The 23,262-nt window shown below is 39.4% G+C and overlaps 1 protein-coding gene across 2 annotated transcripts in view; it reads right to left on the minus strand.

The window, feature by feature from the left end:
• The window catches only part of LOC127625257 (zinc finger protein ZFP2-like), a 116,376-nt gene extending 94,392 nt beyond the window's left edge, over positions 1-21,984 (minus strand). The window contains exons 1-4 of one of the 2 annotated variants that reach the window (XM_052100433.1): positions 21,944-21,984; positions 20,492-20,686; positions 19,866-20,409; positions 15,883-17,025 (exon numbers count right to left, since the gene is read on the minus strand). In XM_052100433.1, the coding sequence (XP_051956393.1) occupies positions 16,085-17,025; positions 19,866-20,409; positions 20,492-20,686 (1,680 nt within the window). In that variant the 5' untranslated portion in view covers positions 21,944-21,984 and the 3' untranslated portion in view covers positions 15,883-16,084. Of the gene's footprint in view, positions 1-7,645; positions 8,154-15,882; positions 17,026-19,865; positions 20,410-20,491; positions 20,687-21,943 lie in introns of those variants that run through there. The other variant, XM_052100432.1, reaches the window with a different exon arrangement.
• Positions 21,985-23,262: the final 1,278 nt, after the last annotated feature.

Here is a 23,262-nt window from a genome sequence, read left to right on the forward strand (position 1 = left end):
TTAGGTCAGTGGGAGGTATTGGACACTTTTGGAAATCTGCTGATAAATCCTCTTTTGAAGCAGTGTCTGCTTCCTCATTTCCTGGGATTCCACAGTGTCCAGGTACCCAGCAGAAACAGATATTGAAATGTTGGGCCTCCAACTCCAACAGTTTGCATAGAATATTTACAAGCATTGGGTGATAATTTTTTAAAGATGACATTGCTTGAAGACCAGATTTTGAATCTGAAATTATCAGAAAGTTTCTCTGTTGCATAGTCTTTATGAAGTCCAGTGCTAAGACGATAGTGTTCGCCTCTGCTGTAAAAAGTGAGCTGTGATTGGGGATAGAAATTGTTTTATTGTTGATCACAAATGCAGATGATACATGATCCTCAGATTTTGATCCATCTTTATATATTGGGATATGTGATAGAAATATTTCTCTAATGAAAAGGAGTTGCTGTCGAAAGACATTTGGGTGGGTTTTGGATTTTTTGTTTCTTGTCAAGTCTAAGATTAATTTACTTTTTTTAAAGTTCCAGGGGGGAATTTTACTGAAGTGTGTCTGTTCCAATATACTCCGATCTACTTTGAGATTTTGTAAATGTGGCTTGATCCGTTGTCCAAAAGCTCAGATATGTCATGGTTTTTGTTAATATTGACTTGAAGGGGTTGAGAAAACAGGATGGTAGACTGGGTTTTCTTTGCTGATCTTCAGCTTTGTTGTATACTGTAGGGCTGTTTGAGGCATCTGTTCTCCAGAGAAATTTTATTTGCTTCTACATGCAAACTTTGAATTGGCAATGTTCTAAAGGCCCCTAAAGCCAGACGTATGCCTTGATGATTTAATGCGTCCAAGAGTCTGATATATGATTTCCTGGCTGATCCATGCACTATAATTCTATAATACAGGCATGATCGAATTAGTAATCTGTAGAGATTTAAAAGAACAACTTTCTGCACCCCATTCTGTTTTAGCTAAAACCTTTCAAATGTTCAAGGCTTTAAGGCATTTATGTGAGGAATAAAATTCAGTTTACTGTCAAGAGTTTGGTTTCCTTAACAACTGATGTGTTCACCATCCATGAATATCTCTGGGTCAAGATGGAGAGAGCCTAGCTGACAAAAATGCATACAAACAGTTTTTGTCTTTGAAAACTTAAAACCATTTGACACTGACCAGGACTGCATTCTGTTAATTGTCAGATGGATTTTTTGTTCAATGTTATTCATGGATTTGCTTCTGTAGCAAATACCAATGTCATCAACATAAAGACTGCAATGGATACCCGACGGTATTTGCAAAGCTGTTGATTTTGTTACTAAAAAGGGTAACTGATAAAATGCTTCCTTGTGGTACTCCTAGCTCTTGTGTACGAGGGTTAGATAGGGCATTACCTACTCTGATTTTAAAATGTCTGTTTGATAGAAAATTAGCAATACAAATTGGTAAGTGTCCTCTAAAACCAAGTTGATATAAATCCTTTAAAATACTGAAATTCCAAGTGGTGTCATAAGCTTTCTCCAAGTCAAAAAAGACAGCCACTACATGTTCTTTTCTGATGAAAGCATCTTGTACGTAGCTTTCAAGGCTGATGAGGTAATCTACAGTACTTCTCCCTTTTCTGAAGCCACACTGAACTTTACTTATGAGATGTTGCGATTCCAGGATCCATACTAGACGTTCATTAACCATTCTCTCCATGGTTTTGCATAAGCAACTTGTCAGGGCTATTGGGTAGTAATTGTTGGGGTCATTATGATATATATATGTTTTTGGGATAGGAATGATTATTGCTTCTTTCCAAGAGAGTGGAATGTTCTCTGATATCCAAATAGTTAAAAAGTTTTAAAATTAGAGACGGATATGGTGTATATCATCTGGTCCCTCTGCCATATTGTGTGCTCCGTTTATAGCTTGTGTCAATTATTCCATTGTGAACAATTGATTTTAGGGTTCCTTATTATTAGATGAAAAATTGGTACCCTTCTCATCCTGTGCTCGAAAAACTTGGAAGGCATTAAGGCAATTCTCAATGGAGGAGTTCTTTTCAAAATTTTCTGCTAAGTTATTTGCAATTTCTTGTTTTGAAGTTAGAATAAAGTCTTGATATTTGATGTGCTGAATTTGAGCTCCATCATTCCTGCCCTTCATCCTTTGAATCAGATTCCAGACCTATCTTGTTGAGGTACTTGATGTCAGACCAGATACAAATAGTGTCCAACTTTTCCTTTTAGCTTCATTTATTATTCTTCGAGCTTGTGCACTACTTATTTTAACCTTAACAAGATTTTCATTTGTTGGCCTTCTGAAGAATAATTTTTCCACTTTCTTCCGTTATTTTATAGCAGTCTTGCATTTATCATCAAACCATGGCATTCTTTTGTATTTTGCGTTTGATTATGTTTTTGGAATGGTCTGCTATGGAGATGAGTGTGCTGGTGTAATGTTTAATAGCATCTGGATCATCTTCAGAGAATTCATTAAACCTTTCATAGCAAAAAGTTTGAAAATGATACCAGTTTACATTTTTAAACTGCCATCTTGCTATTCTTAGAGCTTCTTCTTTTCCTTTTAAGGTTAGTATTAATGGATAGTGGTCACTGACACATAGGTCCTGCCATACCTTCCATGAAAGATCTAAAAATTATTCAGTTTTGCACATTGTTAGGTCAATTGCAGAGTATGTTCAGTGCCCTAGGTGTATGTAAGTGCTGGATCCTTAATTTAGACGACATAAGGGGTGATTGTCTAGGAATTGTTCTACCCTCTTCCCCTTGGTGTCACAATGGGTATTTTCCCCATAGTGTTGGGACTATTAAAGTCTACCATGAGTATATATGGAGAAGGGAGTTGGGCTACTAGGCCATCCAGGTCCTTGTGTGTTACAGTAAGATTTGGAGGAATGTACAGTGCATCCGGAAAGTATTCACAGCGCTTCACTTTTTCCACATTTTGTTATGTTACAGCCTTATTCCAAAATTTATTAAAATAATTATTTTCCTCAATTTTACAAACAATACCCCATAATGACAACGTGAAAGAATTTTGTTTGAAATCTTTGCAAATTAATAAAAAATAAAAACGAAGAAATATAAAAAAAATAAATCACATGTACATAGGTTTTCACAGCCTTTGTCATGACACTCAAAATTGAGCTCAGGTGCATCCTGTTTCCACTGAACATCCTTGAGATGTTTCTACAAATTGATTGGAGTCCACCTGTGGTAAAATTCAGTTGTACATGATTTGGAAAGGCACACACCTGTCTATATAAGGTCCCACAGTTAACAGTGCATGTCAGAGCACAAACCAAGCCATGAAGTCCAAGGAATTGTCTGTTGACCTCAGAGCCAGGATTGTATCGAGGTACAGATCTGGGGAAGGGTACAGAAACATTTCTGCAGCATTGAAAGTCTCAATGAGCACAGTGGCCTCCATCATACATAAATGAAAGAAGTTTGGAACCACCGGGAATCTTCCTAGAGCTGGCCGCACGGACAAACCGAGCGATCGGGGGAGAAGGGAGGTGACCAAGAACCCGATGGTCACTCTCGCTCCAGCGTTTCTCTGTGGTGAGAGGAGAACCTTCCAGAAGAACAGTCTAGAGGAAACCAGGCACTGCTCATCACCTGGCCAATACCATCCCTACAGTGAAGCATGGTGGTGGCAGCATCATGCTGTGGGGATGTTTTTCAGCGGCAGGAACTGGGAGACTAGTCAGGATTGAGGGAAAGATGAATGCAGCAATGTAAAGAGACATCCTTGATGAAAACCTGCTCCAGAGTGCTCTGGACCTCAGACTGGGGCGAAGGTTCATCTTCCAACAGGACAACGACCCTAAGCACACAGCCAAGATAACAAAGGAGTGGCTACGGGACAACTCTGTGAATGTCCTTGAGTGGCCCAGCCGGAGCCCAGACTTGAACTCAATTGAACATCTCTGAGAGATCTGAAAATGGCTGTGCACTGACGCTCCCCATCCAACTTGGAGTTTGAGATGTCCTGCAAAGAAGAATGGGAGTAACTGCCCAAAATAGGTGTGCCAAGCTTGTAGCATCATACTCAAAAGGACTTGAGGCTGTAATTGGTGCCAAAGGTGTTTCAACGAAGTATTGAGCAAAGGCTGTGAATACTTATGTACATGTGATTTTTTTTCATTTTTAATACATTTGCAAAGATTTCAAACAAACTCCTCTCACGTTGTCATTATGGGGTATCGTTTGTAGAATTTTGAGGAAAATAATGAATTTAATCAATTTTGGAATAAGGCTGTAACAACAAAATATGGAAAAAGTGAAGCGCTGTGAATACTTTCCGGATGCACTGTATATGGAACATATTGTAATGGTTCTCTGCAGGGTCAAACGCACTGCTGTTACCTGTAAATTACTGTTTACATTGACATGACTATGAATCACATTGTTTCTGATTAAAATGGCTGTACCACCAGGCGTCTGAGTATTAGTAGGACCAACAGTATTTAAAATTGTAACATTTTTAAAAGAGAAGGTAAAATCTTGTGGTAGTTTTGTCTCCTGAAGACAAAAACCAAGGGGGTTGAGAATTGTAGCTAGGCGTTGCAACTCTGCAAAATTTCCCCCGAGTCCTTGTGAGTTCCATTGGATACAAACATTTTCTATTCTCACGTAAGAAGATTTTTTCTTTTGGGGATGGACTTCTACTCCGACTATCCCTTTCTTTAATTTCGACATCTTAGGTTTGTTTTGTCTTTGCCATTTCATCTTTTGCTTGTGAACAACTCAACCTTCTTGCATTTCTATATGTAGTTTGATTTTCTATTGAGTTCGGATTAAACTGAGTATTGATTGAGGTAGATTCATTTTGGGTTCCTGTATTCTTTGTCCTTGGGAGAGATTTATTGGCATTTACATTTTGAGGATTATCTTTGTGCATCAAGGTGAAGTCTGTCTGACATTCTGTGGTCTTCACAGATTTCTTGACAACAGAAGCATATGTTTTGCTCAGTGTAAAAGAAGGGACAGCGTCTACCATTTTCCTTGCCTCAGGGTAGCTGATTTCTTTGTGCATCTGATTCTCTGTATTTCCTTCTTGATCCATGTAGGGCATTCTTTTGATGCAGCCAACTGGTCTCCTGTACAATTAAAGCATTTTGGTGATTTTTGACAGCTCTCCATGTTGTGGTCTTCTTCACCACACTTGCAACAGATGCTTTTATTTTTGCAACCGTTTGACCCATGACCATATTTTTTTTACATTTAAAACATCATAATGGATTGGGTACAAATAAATCCACTATCTGATATCTGATTTGAATTCTTTCTGGGGGAAGAGGCTTATCAAAACTGGTCCATACATCCTCACTTTCAATAACTCGGTCTTCTCTTTTGATTATTATTCTTTTCGCATTTACTACTCCTTGGGGTTTGAACTCACAGATAATTCCATCTTTATCCACATCATCCAATTCTTTGGTGCGGATCACTCCTTGGCTTTGTCTTTTTTTTTTCTTTTTCCTTTATTTGAACTCCAGCGAGAAGTGTGGCTCCTTTTTACAGCATTCCACTAGAATTTGCCCAGATTGTAACTTTCTCACTGTTCCTGCTACTCCTGTGACACCCTTGTGTAAAGCAAATGGAGAACGTTTAGTGATTGGCAAATCTGGTGATGCTGCTTCAAGGATAATAAACTTTGTCCACTCTTCACTATTTGGCATAAGTAAACATTTACTCTGTTTCAAAGTCTAAAAAACATTTTTGGAAGTGTGTTTTGAAGTTTTTTTGTTTCATCATTCTTATTCCCCACCCACCTTGGAGCCCAAAAAACAGGGATGCACAGCGCCGTGGAATTCCAGCAGAATATGCATCAGAGCTATAAGAATGATTTACTCGAGCAGGTAAAACAGATTGTAAACTGCTCTATCCACTCGATTGACCCTTAGCCAATGCTTACTGGGGATTCTGGAAAGTTAGCAGTTGTTGAGCTATCACAGAAATCTGAGCATGTCTTGACCAGCCGATTGATTGGAGTGAGCCATTCCATCCTCCTGTCTAGGTGAAGTATGAGCCAAAGTACAGTGTTGAAATAGTGGCAGCCGCAGCAAACCTTATTTCTCAGGCACCAGGTCTCTTCCTCCACCGAAACGGGTCGCAATTTACGGCAAACAAGTCACCCCTTTTAATCGCTCCTTGCGAAGAGCATTGGGGTACTGAGGATCTATTTTACTCTGGATACTTACAGAGATGAAGAATGGTATAAGCTAGATGGAGAAGGCTTGTGCAAAAAGGTATAATCAAGAAAGTTGTAATCCTGAGGGGGGTTCAAGGGTTGTTCTCTCTTGCCAAAGACGACCCTAGCACTATGGAGGGAAGGAGCGTGCCACAGTTCCTTTCACGAGCTACCATCAAGAAGTTGGGTCTCATGCTGTACCCGGTCCAGCCATGTGTAAAACTGGGGTTTAACGAAATGCATTAAATTTTTTGTGTTTTTTTTTTTTTTACTGTGGGAATAAAACCAGCGCTCAGTCCCTTTACGAGCGCACATGCACGTTCAAAATCATCTATGCTACATGATGAGAGATGCATTTACAATCCAACAGAAAGAAACTGTTGATTTCTTGTGTTGGATTACTAATAACTCTCTGTATAAATTCTGCACTCTCACAAATGCTCTCATTAAAAACAATGCTGTCCAATCAGCATAATACATCAATTATTTACACCATGTCTATGCCTTGATTAGGACAGGAGTATTTTAGTTTTGTTGTGTGGCTCATTTGCAGTGTATTTAATGTCTACATTCAAGTGGTGGAAAATGCAATGAATCCAAAATAATTCCAACGTGATTTTCACGCTTATACAGAATCTTTTCAAGTGTCAGGTGATGTTTCTTCAGTATTTATTTTTGTGTGCCACCACAAACAGAGACAGAACATAAAGCAAGCATCTGGGCATTCAGATGGTTTAAAATTTGCACTTTAGGATCAGTTGTCATTACTGATAGGACAGAGGACTACTTTAAGTGGCTCTGATTGGCAATTGCCATTTCATTGCTCAACGAACATGTTAGTGATTTGTTAGAATACTTAACCGCTGCAAAAACACAAACAGAAACCATTGATGCAACAGGACCAGACTTAAATTCAACGCTGTAATCGTCAGTTTTCACGATTACATAATCGTGGCAGCCATAATCATAATTGTGAATAGTTTTTCAATAAATTATGCAGCCAGAATAAAGAATGTGACTCAGCAAAAAACAAAAGAATACCTCTTGTGAACAAGCATAGGTGGTCTAGTGTAAATGTATTTTTAGAGTTAAAAAGAACTGAAATATTGATCTGTTTCACATCCACACAATCATATCACTCATGAAGATGTAGATTTAACCACTGGAGTTTTATGGATAATTGTTATGCTGCCTTTATGTGATTTTTGGAGCTTGAAAGTTCTGGCCACCATTCACTTGCATTGCATGGACATACAGAGCTGAAAGAAAGTCATACACATCTGGGATGGCATGAGGGTGAGTGAATGATAAGATAATTTTAAATTGAGTGAACTATCCTTTAAAAGACAACAGAGTACTTCAAAAACAACTATAAAAACAATGAGGATTTTTTTAATGCTGCCATGTTGTTTGTCTTCAAAATGTAAAACAACAATAAAGGAAGAAACATACCTGAGGGAATAAAATCATCATCATCTTCATCACTCTCTTGTTCCTCTGCTGTGGTTTCTACTCTCATCTTCATCAAATTCCTGCAGTCCAGCAGCTTCACTGAACACATCTTCACTGATGTCTGCAACGTCTGATGTTCATAATCATCATCATCATCATCTTCACTCTGTTGTTCCTCTGCTGTATTTTCTTTCATCTCCTCTTGCATCACTTCAATCTTCACTGGTGTCTGCAGCATCTGCTGTTCTCCAGCGTTACAGACAGAAGTCAGAGACTCTGTGGAGGTTTGATCACCCTGATTACTGTCACACACACTCTCCTGAGCATCAGTAGAACAGAGTAAAGTGAGCTGTGAGTCCTGTGTGTCTCTGGATCTCTGTTCAGAGAGTTTGTCCAGCAGCTGCTGTGGTGTGGACTGATCTCTGCCGCTCCACACTGAATCCTGACATTCTGTGGAGGTCCCATCAGTCACACACACTGAAGATTGACAGGAAACCTTTTCCAGCTCCTGACAAACACAACACAATCACATCTGTACCGTTCATCATCACAGAGTCACAGTCATATCACATCATTTGAAACTTACTTACAATCTCAACTTTAACTTCGCTCAAAACAGGTGCAGGATGAATACAGTTCTCTCTCCATCAGTTTTGTCTTCAGTGACGTCACCTCTTTCTTCAGCTGAGAGATTTCTGTGATGAAATCATCAATATCCAGCATGGACAGATCAGTTCCTACTGATTTACAGCAGATCACATCCACCTGCTCTCTCATGATGAACATCTGAACACAAAAACATCCTCATTATAATGGACTGACATTCATCACACTCAAAAACATTATTAAACACAAGAACAGCTGTTAAAAAAACGAAATAATTCTGAGATTATATAAATATAAATGTGTGCTTTGTGTTTGGGTTTCATTTTCCTGAAATATTGTCTGATATTAGCCCATAGCTAGCTTTATTCAACATATAATAGCCTTCATTGAAATAATTTACAAACAGCCGGATTTAACGAGCTCATTTGTCAGTAATGTAACATAATTTACCTCAGTTTGATTTCAACAACACATTACACAATAAAAACACTCAAATTCACAATGCTCCAGATGCTTAGATGATATATCTAATAACTTGTTTATCCAGTCACATACGGCGTTAAAAAGTCTTATTTACGATCATTAAAAAATCACCAATGAGATAAAAAGAGTGTATACATACATAAAACACACACACACACTTGAAACTATAAATCTCACAAATAACATAAAACAAATTGCACACGTACCGATTGAGAGCTCAAACTGTTCTTTCTTCGTGATAAATGGCGGTTTGCAAAACAACTTCTGGTGATTTTCTCGCCTCCTACTGGACTGGAGTGTTGATGCGTTTGGCGGGAAATAGTTACAATATACGTCAAACTTTTATCCTAGCCTCACATTTCCATCAAATGTGTTCAAAGGGAACCTGTCAAGCTCTGAAATGTCAAATAAAGCACTATAGAAGTTACATAACTTATTCACTTCAATTCCCCTCAGCCAAAGCTCTTAAATGAACCACAATAATTAAATAAACTCTAATGATGGTGTCAACACTGTTCCTCACACAAAGGTGGCCTGTTATCTCCCCATCCTAAATCTTCTGCCACCTCCTTATTAGTTTCTGCTTTCCTCAATGGGAAGTTTGTCTAGCAATGACAGTGTGTCTAGTATTTCCAATGAATATTAAAATGTTGAAAAACTCTGATTTCAATATTGATTAAGTATCAACATTAGTTAACTACATTAGTTAACATAAACTAACAATTAACCAGACTTTTTCCAACACTTATAGATTAAAGTTTACATAGGCATATAGTAGTGTATTTTTAAAGTTAAAAGTTAACATTATTAATTTATTACAAGCTAGCATTGTAGAACAATGAGCAATTGTATTTTTCTAAATAAACATTAACAAAGATTTAAGGAGTCACGTGGTTGGACATGTGAACAGCGAGCTCTGCACTTTGCTAGCTTTTCCTTCTTCTTATGTCATAAACGGTTGAGATTCGACACACCCCAATTCTTAACTGTTTTATGAAGTCAACAGATCATGTCCCCCTCTCTTACTTCAAGCAATTTGATAGCATAGTGAAGTCCTTCATTTGGAATGGTAAGCATCCCAGATTACATTTCAATAAATGACATAGGCCGATTGACAAAGGTGGGCTAGGCTTCCCAAGATTTTGTTTTATTATTATGCATTCGGTCCCAGACATTTGGCTCATTGGCCCCCCTCCCTGGTTTTGTATTGAACAGGACGGTCTTGCCCCTATTTAGCCATGGCAAATCCTTTCTATCAAACTAATTAGAAAAATTCTAATTATTATCTCGCATTTGCACGCAGTATGGACAATAGTGTCCAGAGTGTTTAACTCTGACATTTATTTAAATGTTGCCTCGAGCATATGGCTGAACCCAAAATTACGTATTAATAATTCCTTTTTCTGCTGGTCAGAGTGGATTGTGAGGGGGTTACTACACTTGGTGACCTATATGAGAGTGGAGTGTTGAGATCGTTTTAAAATTTGGTTCAACATTTTGGGATTTCCAGATCTCAGTTTTATAGGTATTTACAGCTGTGCCACCTGCTCTGCAGATACTCTGAGAGTGGTAATTACTGCTTTTGGAAAAGGTCATCAAATCAAATCAATCAAATCACTTTATTGTCACACTACCATGTACACAAGTGCAACAGTAGGTGAAATTCTTGTGTGCAGGTCCGAGCAACATAGCAGTCATGACAGTGACGAGACATATACCAATTACAGTAAACAACATACTTACACGACACAATTTACATATCAGATGTACACATACTTACACAACACAATAATTAAATGCAATGTACAGTAGACAATACACACAATATACAATACACAATATACAATAAGTAAGAGTATATGAAATATATATAAGTAGTTGTATTGAGGAGAAAATGTTGATTGTCCAGTGTGAGATTATAGATGAATAAAGTGCAGTGCTAATTATTGATCCTGATAGATCAAGTGTTCAACAGTCTGATTGCTTGGGGGAAGAAGCTGTCATGTAGTCGGCTGGTGCGGGTCCTGATGCTGTAATCTCTGATTAACCTCTCGAAGCATTTGCTGATGATGGGGGTCAGAGCAACAGGACGCCAGTCATTTAAGCAAGTGATTATAGCTTGCTTCGGTACAGGCACAATGGTTGATGTGTTGAAGCATGTGGGGACTACAGACAGGGAGAGGGACAGATTGAAAATGTCCATAAAAACACCTGCCAATTGATTCGCGCACACTCTGATGACGCGGCCCGGAATGCCGTCTGGACCCGCAGCTTTACGGATGTTCACCCGTCAGAATGATCGTGTTACATCCACAACAGAGACGGAGAGTGAACCAACCTCTGTAGCGTCAGCCGCGAGTGCTCTCTCCGCGAGGGCGGTGTTATTGTCCTCGAAACGAGCATAAAATTTATTAAGTTCGTCCGGGAGAGATGCAGCGGTGTTCATGGCGGAGTCTTTATTCTGTTTGTAGTCCGTGATGGTGTTAATTCCATACCACATACTTCTTGAGTCAGTGGTGTTGAAGTGACCTTCAAGTCTGTGCCTGTACTGGCGTTTGGCTTCACTGATAGTGTTACGGAGGGCATAACTGGCTTGTTTACGCTCCTCCGTGTTAGAAGAATTAAAAGCGGAGGTCCGCGCAGTGAGTGCCGCGCGAACATCGCCGTTAACCCATGGTTTCTGGTTGGGGTATATCTGTATTGTTTTGGTCGGAACAACATCCTCTACGTACTTCCAGATGAAACACGTTACGCTGTCAGCGTAAACCTCGATGTCGTCATCAGAGGCGGACCGGAACATCTCCCAGTCCGCGTGATCAAAACAGTCTTGTAGCGCAGAGTCTGATTGGTCCGACCAGCACTGGATCGTTCTGAGGGTGGGTGCTTCCCGTTGCAGTTTCTGCCTGTAAGCGGGCAGAAGGAGAACGGAAGAGTGGTCCGATTTGCCAAATGTGGGGCGAGGGAGGGATTTGTAGCCATCCCGGAAAGGAGAGTAACAATGGTCTAAAACCCGGTCCCCTCGTGTGTTGAACTTTATGTGTTGGTGGTATTTTGGAGCGATTGTTTTGAAGTTGGCTTTGTTAAAGTCCCCGGTAACAATGAACGCAGCCTCAGGGTGCGCGGTTTCCTGCTGACTTATACTCCCATACAGTTCCCTGAGTGCCCGGTCTGTGTCAGCTTGTGGGGGGATGTACACAGCTGTGATGATGACCGCTGTGAATTTCCTCGGAAGCCAGAATGGTCGACACAGAAGCATGAGATATTACAGATCAGGAGAGCAGAAAGACTTGATGAAACGTTCCTCTGATCATGAGGTCATGAGGCATCAGTGGATTACTCCCTGCTAATTCAGAGTCTGGGGGATGGAGCTTCTATCAAGAGATCATGGGAGAAAGATTTCAACTTGGTATTGGAGGAGAGGGTGTTGGCTAGGATTCTAAAAAAATGTAAAGTCTGCATCGACTTTTGCTTTTTTAAAATGCTTGTTGGGACTACTGCATGTATCCCTACATGGAATTCATCTCCTAATTAATAAAAAAAATATATAATAATGTTCAATGTAGATATCATTCAGTTTTAACATTAAACTCAAAACACCTACAGCACAATAGATTACAATGCCAGGGCATTAACCTTATTCTGATGACTTTCACTGAATGGAATCAAACAGATTTGCATAATCCGGGTAGTTGCTGGTAGCTAGTCTAAAAATATATAATTTTTAAAAAATCCTCAGTCAATGAGGTGGCACATTTTCTGATATTTAGATACTTTTCTTCTGCAAAGAAGATTCCAAAACTGTCCATAAGATGCCCTCGCCTTCACCTGAATGTCAGTCTGCACAGTGCTAAAATATCCTCCAAAGCTGGCGGGTTCATCTGAAACAGCTTTCCCGTGTCTTAGGCCAGGGAATCAAACTCATGCTCATAATTTTCAGATGGTTGGAATTTATTTTAGATTTATGGTAGGTAATTTGTGTAAAACTACCGAAAACTGCTAGCTTCGCAATTTCACGCTCTGTTCTCCTAAGCGCTTGGAAGGCGCGAACCTAGTTGTCATGGCAACTGAATAAACAAAAATCTCGCCTGGTCAAAATGTACTCGTCAAGTGCAAGTGAGACAGAAACTTAAAGAAGAACAGACATTATATTTATTTTTATAAATCAAATTAAACGAAAGCATTTAAATTTTGTGCGATCTACCAGCATTGCCTTTGCGATCGACTGGTAGATCGCGATGGACGTAATTTGGGCACGCCTGGTATGGATTGTCCCTGTAATAAGTGCACTGTAAGTCGCTTTGGATAAAAGCGTCTGCCAAATGCATAAATGTAAGTTGCTGAAATTTTGGCCCGTTCCTCCAAACATAACTGATGTAACTGAGTTATGTTTTTAAGCCTCCTTGCTCACACATGCTTTTTCAGTTCTGCCCACAAACTGTCTATTGGATTGAGGTCAGGGCTTTGTGATGGCTACTCCAATACCTTGAGTTTGTTGTCCTTAAGCCATTTGTCCACAACTTTGGAGGTATGCTTGGGGTCATTGTCCATTTGGAAGACCCATTTGCAACCAAGCTTTAACTTCCTGACTGATGTCTTGAGATGTTGCTTCAATATATCCACATAATTTTCCTTCCTCGTTTTTATGGCAGTTTTGTAGCATTGGGTTCTTCCTTGCTCAGCAGGCTTTCAGGTTATGTCGATATAGAACTCGTTTTACATTGGATAAAAACACTTGTCTTCCTGTTTCCTCCATCATCTTGCTGTTGTTCTGGGATTTATTTGCACTTTTCGCACCAAACTATGTTCATCTCTATGAGACAGAATGGGTCTCCTTCCTGAGTGGTATGATGGCTGCGTGGTCCCATGTTGTTTATACTTGCGTACTATTGTTTGTACAGATGAACGTGGTACCTTCAGGCATTTGAAGGTACTTGTAGAGGTTCACAATCGTTTTTTAAGGACTTTGCTGATTTTTACATGATGTCAATCAAAGAGGCATTTGGTTTGAAGGTAGGCCTTAAAATACATCCACAGGTACCCCTCCAATTGACCCCACTTATCCTATCAGAAGCTAACTGGCTAATTGTCTAAATGCTTGATATCATTCCCTGGAATTTTCCAAGCTGCTTAAAGGCACAGTTAACTTAGTGTATGCAAACTTCTGACCCACTGGAATTGTGATATAGTTAATTAAAAGTGAAAAAATCTCTCCGTAAACAATTGTTGGAAAAAAATTAGATGTCCTAAAGGACTTGCAAAAACTATAGATTGCTAAAATTTATTGTGTGGAGTGGTTAATAAATGAGCTTTATTGACTTCAGCCTAAGTGTATGTAAATACTGACTTCAACTGTATGTATATGTATACTAACACAGCATATGCTTTTTATTAGTTGGTTTTATATCGTTAGGCTTCATAAAGTTTGTACAAATTAGTTGGATTGGGTAGGGATAATTCATTTTAAAATGTTTTGCTCATTTACTCAGAAAATGTTGCCTAAAGCTTTAACATGTGAAAAGTCATAACAGCAATCAACTAAATCTACAACCTAATTAAGCAAGAAACAATTGAGGACACAAAGGTCAATGCTACATTCATTTCAATAGACTGTGTAATGATGATTTGCGATAAATGTTACAGGAAGTGAAAATAGCTTTATCTCATGAATAGTATCATAAAATTGCATCATATTTAGTGCAAATAAAAAACTTGAGAAATCCTCAGATTATGAAGGATGACCTAATAGTGACATCAAACATGTTGACACACAGCAGGCGAGACAAGTTGACACAGAAATAAAGATGAATCAAATATTTTATTATTTATCCAATTGCCATTCAAATGCTTTCAAATTTTACAATATTTGGTCAAATTGTGGATATAATTTTGTATTTAAGTATTAAGTTGCATTTAAGGAAGGAGTTCATTAACATTCTCGACCCAGGGCCCAAACAAGAAATTTTGGGTTTACCTGGGACCTACACCAAAAAAATCATGTAGCATGCTGTACGGATAGTTCAGCTACAAATGAAACTTCTCTCATCGTTTACTCAATCTCATGCCATCCAAGATGTGTATTACTTTTCTTAAGCAGAGCACAAAGATTTTTTTATTATTAGGTCTATACAATGCAAGCGAATGGTGACCAAAACTTTGTAGCTCTAAAAATCACATAAAGAAAACATAGAAGTAATCCATAAACTCCAGTGGATAAAGCCTTCAGAAGCAACATAACAGGTCTGGGTGAGAAACTGATAATCATTTAAGTCCTAGGTTTAGTAGCTGTGTCTTATACCAACCTATAGATTTGTTTCAGAAGACATTAATTGATCGATTTGAGTCTTGTGGATTATTTTTATGCTGCCTAAATATGCCTTTTGGACCGTCAAACAGCCAGCAGCCTGATGGTACCCATTTACTTGCATTGTATGGACAAACTGAGCTGAAATCTGCTTCTAAAAATAGTCACTTTCACGTTTCTGCTGAAGGAAAGTCATACATATTTGGGAGAACTAACGCTTTAATTTCAAAATATATATATATGATTTTTTTTTTTTAATCAAATGATGTTTATGCTAACATTAGATAATGCACTAGAAACTAAAATGAACTAACAATGAAAAATGTAATTTGTATCAACTAACTTTAACAAAGATAGCCAAAATTTGGTAATGGATCCTTTTAACAAGCTTTGCGATTTTAATTTTAATATGATAAACATTGGATCATCTCATATTGATGGCATCATCTCAGTGTCCCGTACACAGCTGCTAGAGGGTGTCATTGGCTCGTGCCATAGATGCAGACTGTTTTAAATGCGGATATGGTCTTGAAGGCTATTTTGCAATTTTCAATCTTAACTCAATCCGTAATGCTGCATTACAGGATATCTTAAAAAAAAATACTTATTATTGATATGTTTTTCACCCACATATCATATCAAAGATCTGGATTTCACCACTGGAGTCTTCTGGACGAACAGTCAAACAGTCTTGGTGAGATACAGGAAACGGTGTTCTTCCATCCAGATGCAGCAAGTACCAAATATTTACGTAGATATACATAACAATGAAGACAAAGAGGAATATATACAAATATGCTTGAGGAAATTCTTTTGCAAAACTTTTATTTTGACACCATACCATGAACCTAGCAAACTTTGGCATCACAAGCAGCTAATTTTTTACTAATAACCTCCTATTTATGTATTTTTATTTCCTGCTACCATCTTAATTAAATTAAAGCACCTGATCAATCAATAATAGGCTATAAGTTATCAATTATGTGCACTGAACTACAGAACGGCAAAAGTGAATAAACATTTTTTTATTGTGTTTTAAAGTACATAGTTTAAGTACATAATTTACTTGTTCTTGCTGGACCTGAAGATGATTTTTGCTCACTGTGACTACTTGGGCAATACTTTTTTACATGTTTCTGTAGATGTGCTGATTGGGTGAAACTCCTCCCACATGAAGAGCAGTGGTATGGTTTCTCTCCTGTATGGATTCTTTCATGTGATTTCAGGTATTGTGAGTAACTGAAACTCTTTCCACAGTATGAGCACTTGTACGGTTTTTCTCCTGTGTGGATTCTATCATGAATTTTCAGGTCTTCTGACCGAGTGAAAGTCTTTCCACAGTGTGAGCACTTGTATGGTTTCCCTTCAGTATGAATCCTTTGGTGCCGATTCAACTGGCTGGCTGTAATAAAGGTCTTCCCACATTCAAAGCAACCATGAGCCCTCACACCAGTATGCATTTTCTGGTGCACTTTAAAATAGTACAGGCCTGTAAAACTCTTTCCACAAACAGAACACTTGTAAGGCTTCTCCTTTGTGTGCACTTGTAGATGTCGTTTTAGGCATGATTCCCCAACAAATGTTTTACCACACTTATCACATTCAAACGGTCTTACTCCTAAATGACAGCGGAGATGATATGTGAGACTAGGTGCACTTTTGAAACTCTTTTCACATAGATGGCATTTGTAAGGCTTCTCTCCAGTATGAATCATTTTGTGATAATTAAGACTTTCCTTTCTTCTGAAACTCTTTCCACACTGATGGCACATGTAAGGTGTGTGAACCTTCATGTGAATGTTAAGCTGGCTTTCATTTGTGAAATTCTTTTCACACAGAGAGCAGGTGAATAAGTTTTCAGCAGCTGTTCTTTGAGACTTTTTTAGTGAGAAAATTTTTGTAGTCTCTGAGCAGCTCAAAGATTTTTCTCCAGTTGTGAAATCATGTTTTTTCTCCAGTTCTTGACGTTCCTTTTTCACTTCGATCAGCTCTAAAATGACATAAAATTGATAAAAATCAATTAAACTGGAACAAATGTAGACAGAAATCTAGTTGAACCCAGACATACTGGCAAAACATAAACATCCTTTATTCATTTATTTTTGCTGTGCCAGAGGTAGCAATTTAGTACTAATTTCTCATTTTCAAGAACATTATACAAACGAGAAAACTCAGCTTTCACAGAAGTGTTCAAGAGTCTTCAACTTGCATTTTGATTGACTTGAACAGTATATACAAATCAGAGACTAATGTGGCGGAATGACCCACCCCTTCCTGTCGTCATCGCCGCCCCACCACTAAGGGCCATCCTTCAGCCAGGTTCACCATGGGAGTGGGCATGAGAGAGGTGGGGCGCCATCTAATAAGCCTTATTTGGGCAACGCATAATGAGGCACACCTGATGTGCTTAGAGCCTCATCACCATGGCTTCTATCTCCCTGTGTGCACACAACAGTGTCCTCACAGGTCCAGGAGCAGAGCGGGGAGAGAAACGTCAAATTAGATGACCCATCAGACCAGCAGACTAGAACCCCACCACGAGATATGTCACCACGAGAGGACAAGATGCGTTACAGCCGATGGGCTAGATTGCCAGGCCGCCATGGCCATGGGAAGACAAGTTGCCATAGAAACCACCACCCCCCATGTTAGCCAGAGGGGAACTGGCCCCACAGTGAGTCTGGTTTTACCCAAGTTTATTTTTCTCCATTAACCAACATCTTATGGACTTTTGTGTTCCTTGCCACAGTCATCTTCAGCTTGCTCACAGAGGTTTATTAATACAATTATTAAATAATTACTTATTTTTAAACACAATACACAATCGTAAATTATCAAACTACACAATGACGACTCTTAAGACATTTTAGATATTACAGTTAATTTTCTGTTAATGCATTATTTTCTGTAAAGCTGCTTTGTGTTGTGAAAGACGCTATACAAATAAAAATGACTTGATCTTGTGCCCCAGAATCTATAAGGGTTGTAACCGCCGAACCCCGCTTACATCTTGGACCATCCCATGGGCACACCCCAACTTTCATATAGCCCCATGGACTACATGCACTGATCTGAGAAAGCAATGACTGGTATATACGCCAATCCAAGCGCATTTCACCGTTTCTACTTCCGCTTTGAAATATTGCAGCCGCTAGTTTCCGATTAAATGTGTTTACACGATCTGCAGTTGCCTAGTTCCTGTATATACGCTACCATTGAAAAGTTTATTTCAGTAATTTGCCTGAACTGTTTCTCATGATCTTAAAAACCTTTTGATCTGAAGGCGGACGACAGACGACAGCCGCACCTCTCAGGGCGGCTCGGAGGCAGACCTCCAGCCCCTGGCGGACGGAACGCCCAGCATCACGCTGTTCTTGGGGAACAGAAGGGGTCTCCCCCACCCCAGGCGGTCGGCTGCGAGCCCCTCCCCGCTCGTGGTCGGCGGTCTCCGACCCCGCCGCGTTTCAGCGGCTTGTAGGGGACTCCTCCGCCCCTAGCAGCGGCCCTGACCGCTCCAGGCAGTCGGTTAGGAGCCACTTCTCCCCTCGCGTCCGGCGGCCGGGCTCCTCGTCCCCCGGCAGATGGCCGCGGTTGCTCCGTTGGGGTGGACGGTAGTGGCGAGAACTTTACTACGGTGTATCCCTCCTCCTTCCCGGATTTCGGCACCAGTGTAAATAAGTCAATGGAAAGGAGGCAGCGAGAACCGGCTTGATAATATAAATAATAGTTTTAATGATAAACTTAAAAAGACACAAACACACGACGGACGTGTCCGTAAACGGTCTCTCTCTCCCGCAAAATCCTCCGCAGTCAGCCTTTATCCCTCTCGGAGGCATGATTAGCCTGATAAGGGACCGTGTATAATCACGTGTGTAGGGTGTGTATAATCACGACCCGGCCCCGCCCTCCACCCTAATGTATTTATAAATAAAAACATCTGGGCATTTATCCAAAGGAAAGTAATTTGCAATCGTTGTATAGTGGAATTTATTGTTAAATCTCAACTGGTATGAAATATCATTAATGAAAGAAATGCCTGTTAATGAGTTTGATTTATTGCTTAGTTACTTTACTGAGTCCTACATTTTTCCTACATTTGGAAAGGGAAAAAATATATTTAGATGGCAAATTTCAGCTAATTATAATAATGAGACGTCACGTTATACCACCAAAAATATGATTTGTTGAAATAATCTGCCTTCCAATGAATAAATCTCTGCATGTAGACGCACTGAACATTGTAACTGGAAACGCCTGAGCCACAATACTTAAAACAAGGACGCAGTTGTGCAAGTAGTCCATTGCACTGCAAGGACGCCATATTCCCCTTTATTTGACACTAGACCCCAATGAATAGTTTTATTCCCCCTTTTTGAAAATTTTATATTTATAATTTAAAATAAATGCCTCTCTGGGGCCTGTCCGTCTCATGCTCACCTCGCTACACTCGCCCTCACATTCGTCGCTTAGATGGAAAGCCCGAAGCGGGACAGAGAATCCATGGGGATGCCTCCCAACAGTCAAAATGGTAAGTGACACTTAAAGAGCATTTGCACTGCAGTTGGTTGAGGCTTTCATGTTTAACCCGTGTTTTCTCTGTCCCCAATGGGAGCGAGCGAGGGGGTGAGCTGGGCTGGAGAGGTATCCCGTACATGCCCACTCCCACCGTAGAGCCTGGTTAAGGAATAAAAACCACCTGACTTGACCTGAAGGAAGTAGCATTCCAGTGTGGATGGCAGAAGAGTGTTAACCTCTGGTTCTGGACTTATGGTCTAAATGGAGCGTTGGAGGGGGTGCTGCCAGAAATTAAATATCATTCAAGAAACTTACCTGAAGGAATAAAATCCTCATCTTCATCACTCTGTTGTTGCTTTGCTGTCGTTTCATCATCATCTTCATCACGCTGTTGTTTCTCTGCCATAGTTTCTCCTCTCATCTTCATCAGGTTTCTGCAATCCAGCAACTTCACTGAACACATCTTCTCTGGTGTCTCCAGTATCTGCTGTTCATCATCATCTTCATCATCACTCTGTTGTTCCTCTGCTTTGTTTTCTTCTTTTATCTCCTCCTGCTTCACTTCAATCTTCACTGGTGTCTGCAGCATCTGCTGTTCTCCAGCGTTACAGACAGAAGTCAGAGACTCTGTGGAGGTTTGATCACCCTGATTACTGTCACACACACTCTCCTGAGCAGCAGTAGAACAGAGTAAAGTGAGCTGTGAGTCCTGTGTGTCTCTGGATCTCTGTTCAGAGAGTTTGTCCAGCAGCTGCTGTGGTGTGGACTGATCTCTGCCGCTCCACACTGAATCCTGACATTCTGTGGAGGTCCCATCGGTCACACACACTGAAGATTGACAGGAAACCTTTTCCAGCTCCTGACAAACACAACACAATCACATCTGTACCGTTCATCATCACAGAGTCACAGTCATATCACATCATTTGAAACTTACTTACAATCTCAACTTTAACTCGCTCAAAACAGGTGCAGGATGAATACAGTTCTCTCTCCATCAGTTTTGTCTTCAGTGACGTCACCTCTTTCTTCAGCTGAGAGATTTCTGTGATGAAATCATCAATATCCAGCATGGACAGATCAGTTCCTACTGATTTACAGCAGATCACATCCACCTGCTCTCTCATGATGAACATCTGAACACAAAAACATCCTCATTATAATGGACTGACATTCATCACACTCAAAAATATAATTATATGATTACACACAAGGACAGATCTTTTAAACAAGATCGGTTTCTTAGATGTTATAAATATAAATGTCTTTGTGTTTGGTATAATTTTCCTAACTGCATGAAAATTATCAGCTATAACAACAGGCTAAATACTGTAAAATTATAATGTCACCTAATATAAACTCATTATCAATCAGCCACTGGATTTAATGAGCACATATGTAAGTTAAGAATATATTATGTTGGAGGCCTGGGTATCTCAGCGAGTATTGACGCCGACTACCACCCATGTAGTAGCGAGTTCGAATCCAGGGTGTGATGAGTGACTCCAGCCAGGTCTCCTAAGCAACCAAATTGGCCCGGTTGCTAGGGAGTATAGAGTCACATGGGGTAACCTCCTTGTGGTCTTGATTAGGGGTTCTCGTTCTCAATGGGGTGCGTGGTGAGCTGTGTGTGGATCGCGGAGAGTAGCATGAGCCTCCACATGCTGCGAGTCTCTGCGGTGTCATGCATGACGAACCTCGTGATAAGATGCGTGGGTTGACTGTCTCAGAGGTGGAGCAACTGAGACTTGTCCTCCGAGAAAGGTGGATTAGTTAAGAACTAATGATTTACACATTTGCTGTATGAAAGACACAGCATTAACACATTTGCCCTGTGAAAAATTGCATGGGACAAACTTTGGTTTTATTTAAAGTGAGGGGGACATTTCTCCTGCATCCCCCGCGTATTCTACGCCCATGATTATCAAGGAGAATATTTTCCTTGCAGTAATTTCCTCAACAAGAACCTCTTGTCTGCTAAAGTAATAAAAAAATGGTAAGCTATTAGACAAGGCAAATCAATTAGCAGGCTGCTCAGACAATGTCAAAGCCTTTTTATTCTTAAGAAAAAAATTAAGGCGTTCTTAAGAAAATATTTGAGAACTTGAGAATTGCACTTAAGAGCGTTCTTATAAATTCTTATAATTTATCCAAAGAACTTTCTTTTTGTTTTTTTTTGGTCTTTTCCTTAATGACATTTTCGTGAATCAACCCCAGAATATTTTAAAGCGTTAATTACAAAATAATGCTCCATGTGGAGATACTAAGCTTTGTTTGTTCATTAAAACGCCACAGAGAGAAAAACAAAACGCGCAGAAAAATACACATCAACACAGATCTAAAGTGGACGCAACATAAATACATAAATGATGTAAAACACATTAAACACGTACCTAAGCACTCAAACTGTCTGCAGCTCTCGTTTAATCTCGTGTTTTATGGTGGTTGGATAGAAACAACTCGCGGTGAGTTTCTGCCGACTACTGGACTGGAGTGAATCACACAAGATGATTTAGCATGAAAAGTAGTGATGGGCAATACCAATCATTTCCAATATCGTCGATACCCGATACAAATACCGATACTATTAGATGTTTTGTGATTTATTGGGATAAAATGGGTAATTATATAAAAAAATATGCATAATTCAAGACGTATTATTTGTATTTTTACATTTGTGAGCCTAAACAGAAAATTATGAAACTTCTGTTTTGTATACCCTTACAAAAATTACTGTGGTGGTTTCACTACAGTAGCTAACAAACTTGGTGGGCTACTATAACGTTACTGACACATAGGCAGGGAGGCAGCAGCCCCTCCCAGCTCCTATCCCAGTTGTTTTTCTTGGCTTGTGTGGAGGTGAGTGGTGATGAACAAAAGACTAAGCTACCAGTGCCTCAACTTTACAGCTAATTAGCCAAAAGCCAAATATAGTTAACTTGTCTCTTGCTAACATGCATGACTCATGAGCTACTAGCTAATGTAATAAGTTAGTTAAAGTTTAGCTAAGGCAATGACCATACAGGCTAAAGTACTGTACTTAATAAAGAGACACTGCAGGTGAATACAATAAAAATTGTGTCTAATAACATCATCACAATCGCCACATTGATATGAAAATTAGGCATTAACTAATTAAAATGAGCTAATTTGCATACATTTGACAAGGCACTGCAGGTGAATAGGATAAACAAAATAACTGAAGCATATCACCACAGAACTTCCCCAGTTAATGATTTATCAAGAGTCTTTTCCCCTGATATGTTTTGTTTAAATATGCAGATTAGCTTGTTTTGGTTAATTTAGAAGAAATCTACAGAAGCAAACAAAGGGTAGTAAGCTTATCACCATGTGTATTTTGGAAGTTTTCTTTCCATTAGAAAAAAAGACGACATGGAAGCAAAATAGATCAAAATCTCAAAATTGACCACTACATGAAAAAAGTGTCCTGCCTTAAACAGTAACTTCATAATTCTGATCATAGGCTAAACTATCCATTATATTAGTTTGTTGTATGCTGATAGATTGAGATTTGATCAATACATTAATGTATTCAGGCAATTCATTATTCTGCTCCTTGGCTGCACAATGGCAAATGGTGCAGTCATTTATTCTAAATATATATTTGAAACTAGTAGCATAAAAAACATTTGCTGTTGTTCTTGTGATAAACCTAGTGAATACTAAAACTATGATCTCTGTGTGAACTGAT

Source organism: Xyrauchen texanus, chromosome 31, assembly GCF_025860055.1.
Source record: "Xyrauchen texanus isolate HMW12.3.18 chromosome 31, RBS_HiC_50CHRs, whole genome shotgun sequence".
Lineage (NCBI taxonomy): Eukaryota > Metazoa > Chordata > Actinopteri > Cypriniformes > Catostomidae > Xyrauchen > Xyrauchen texanus.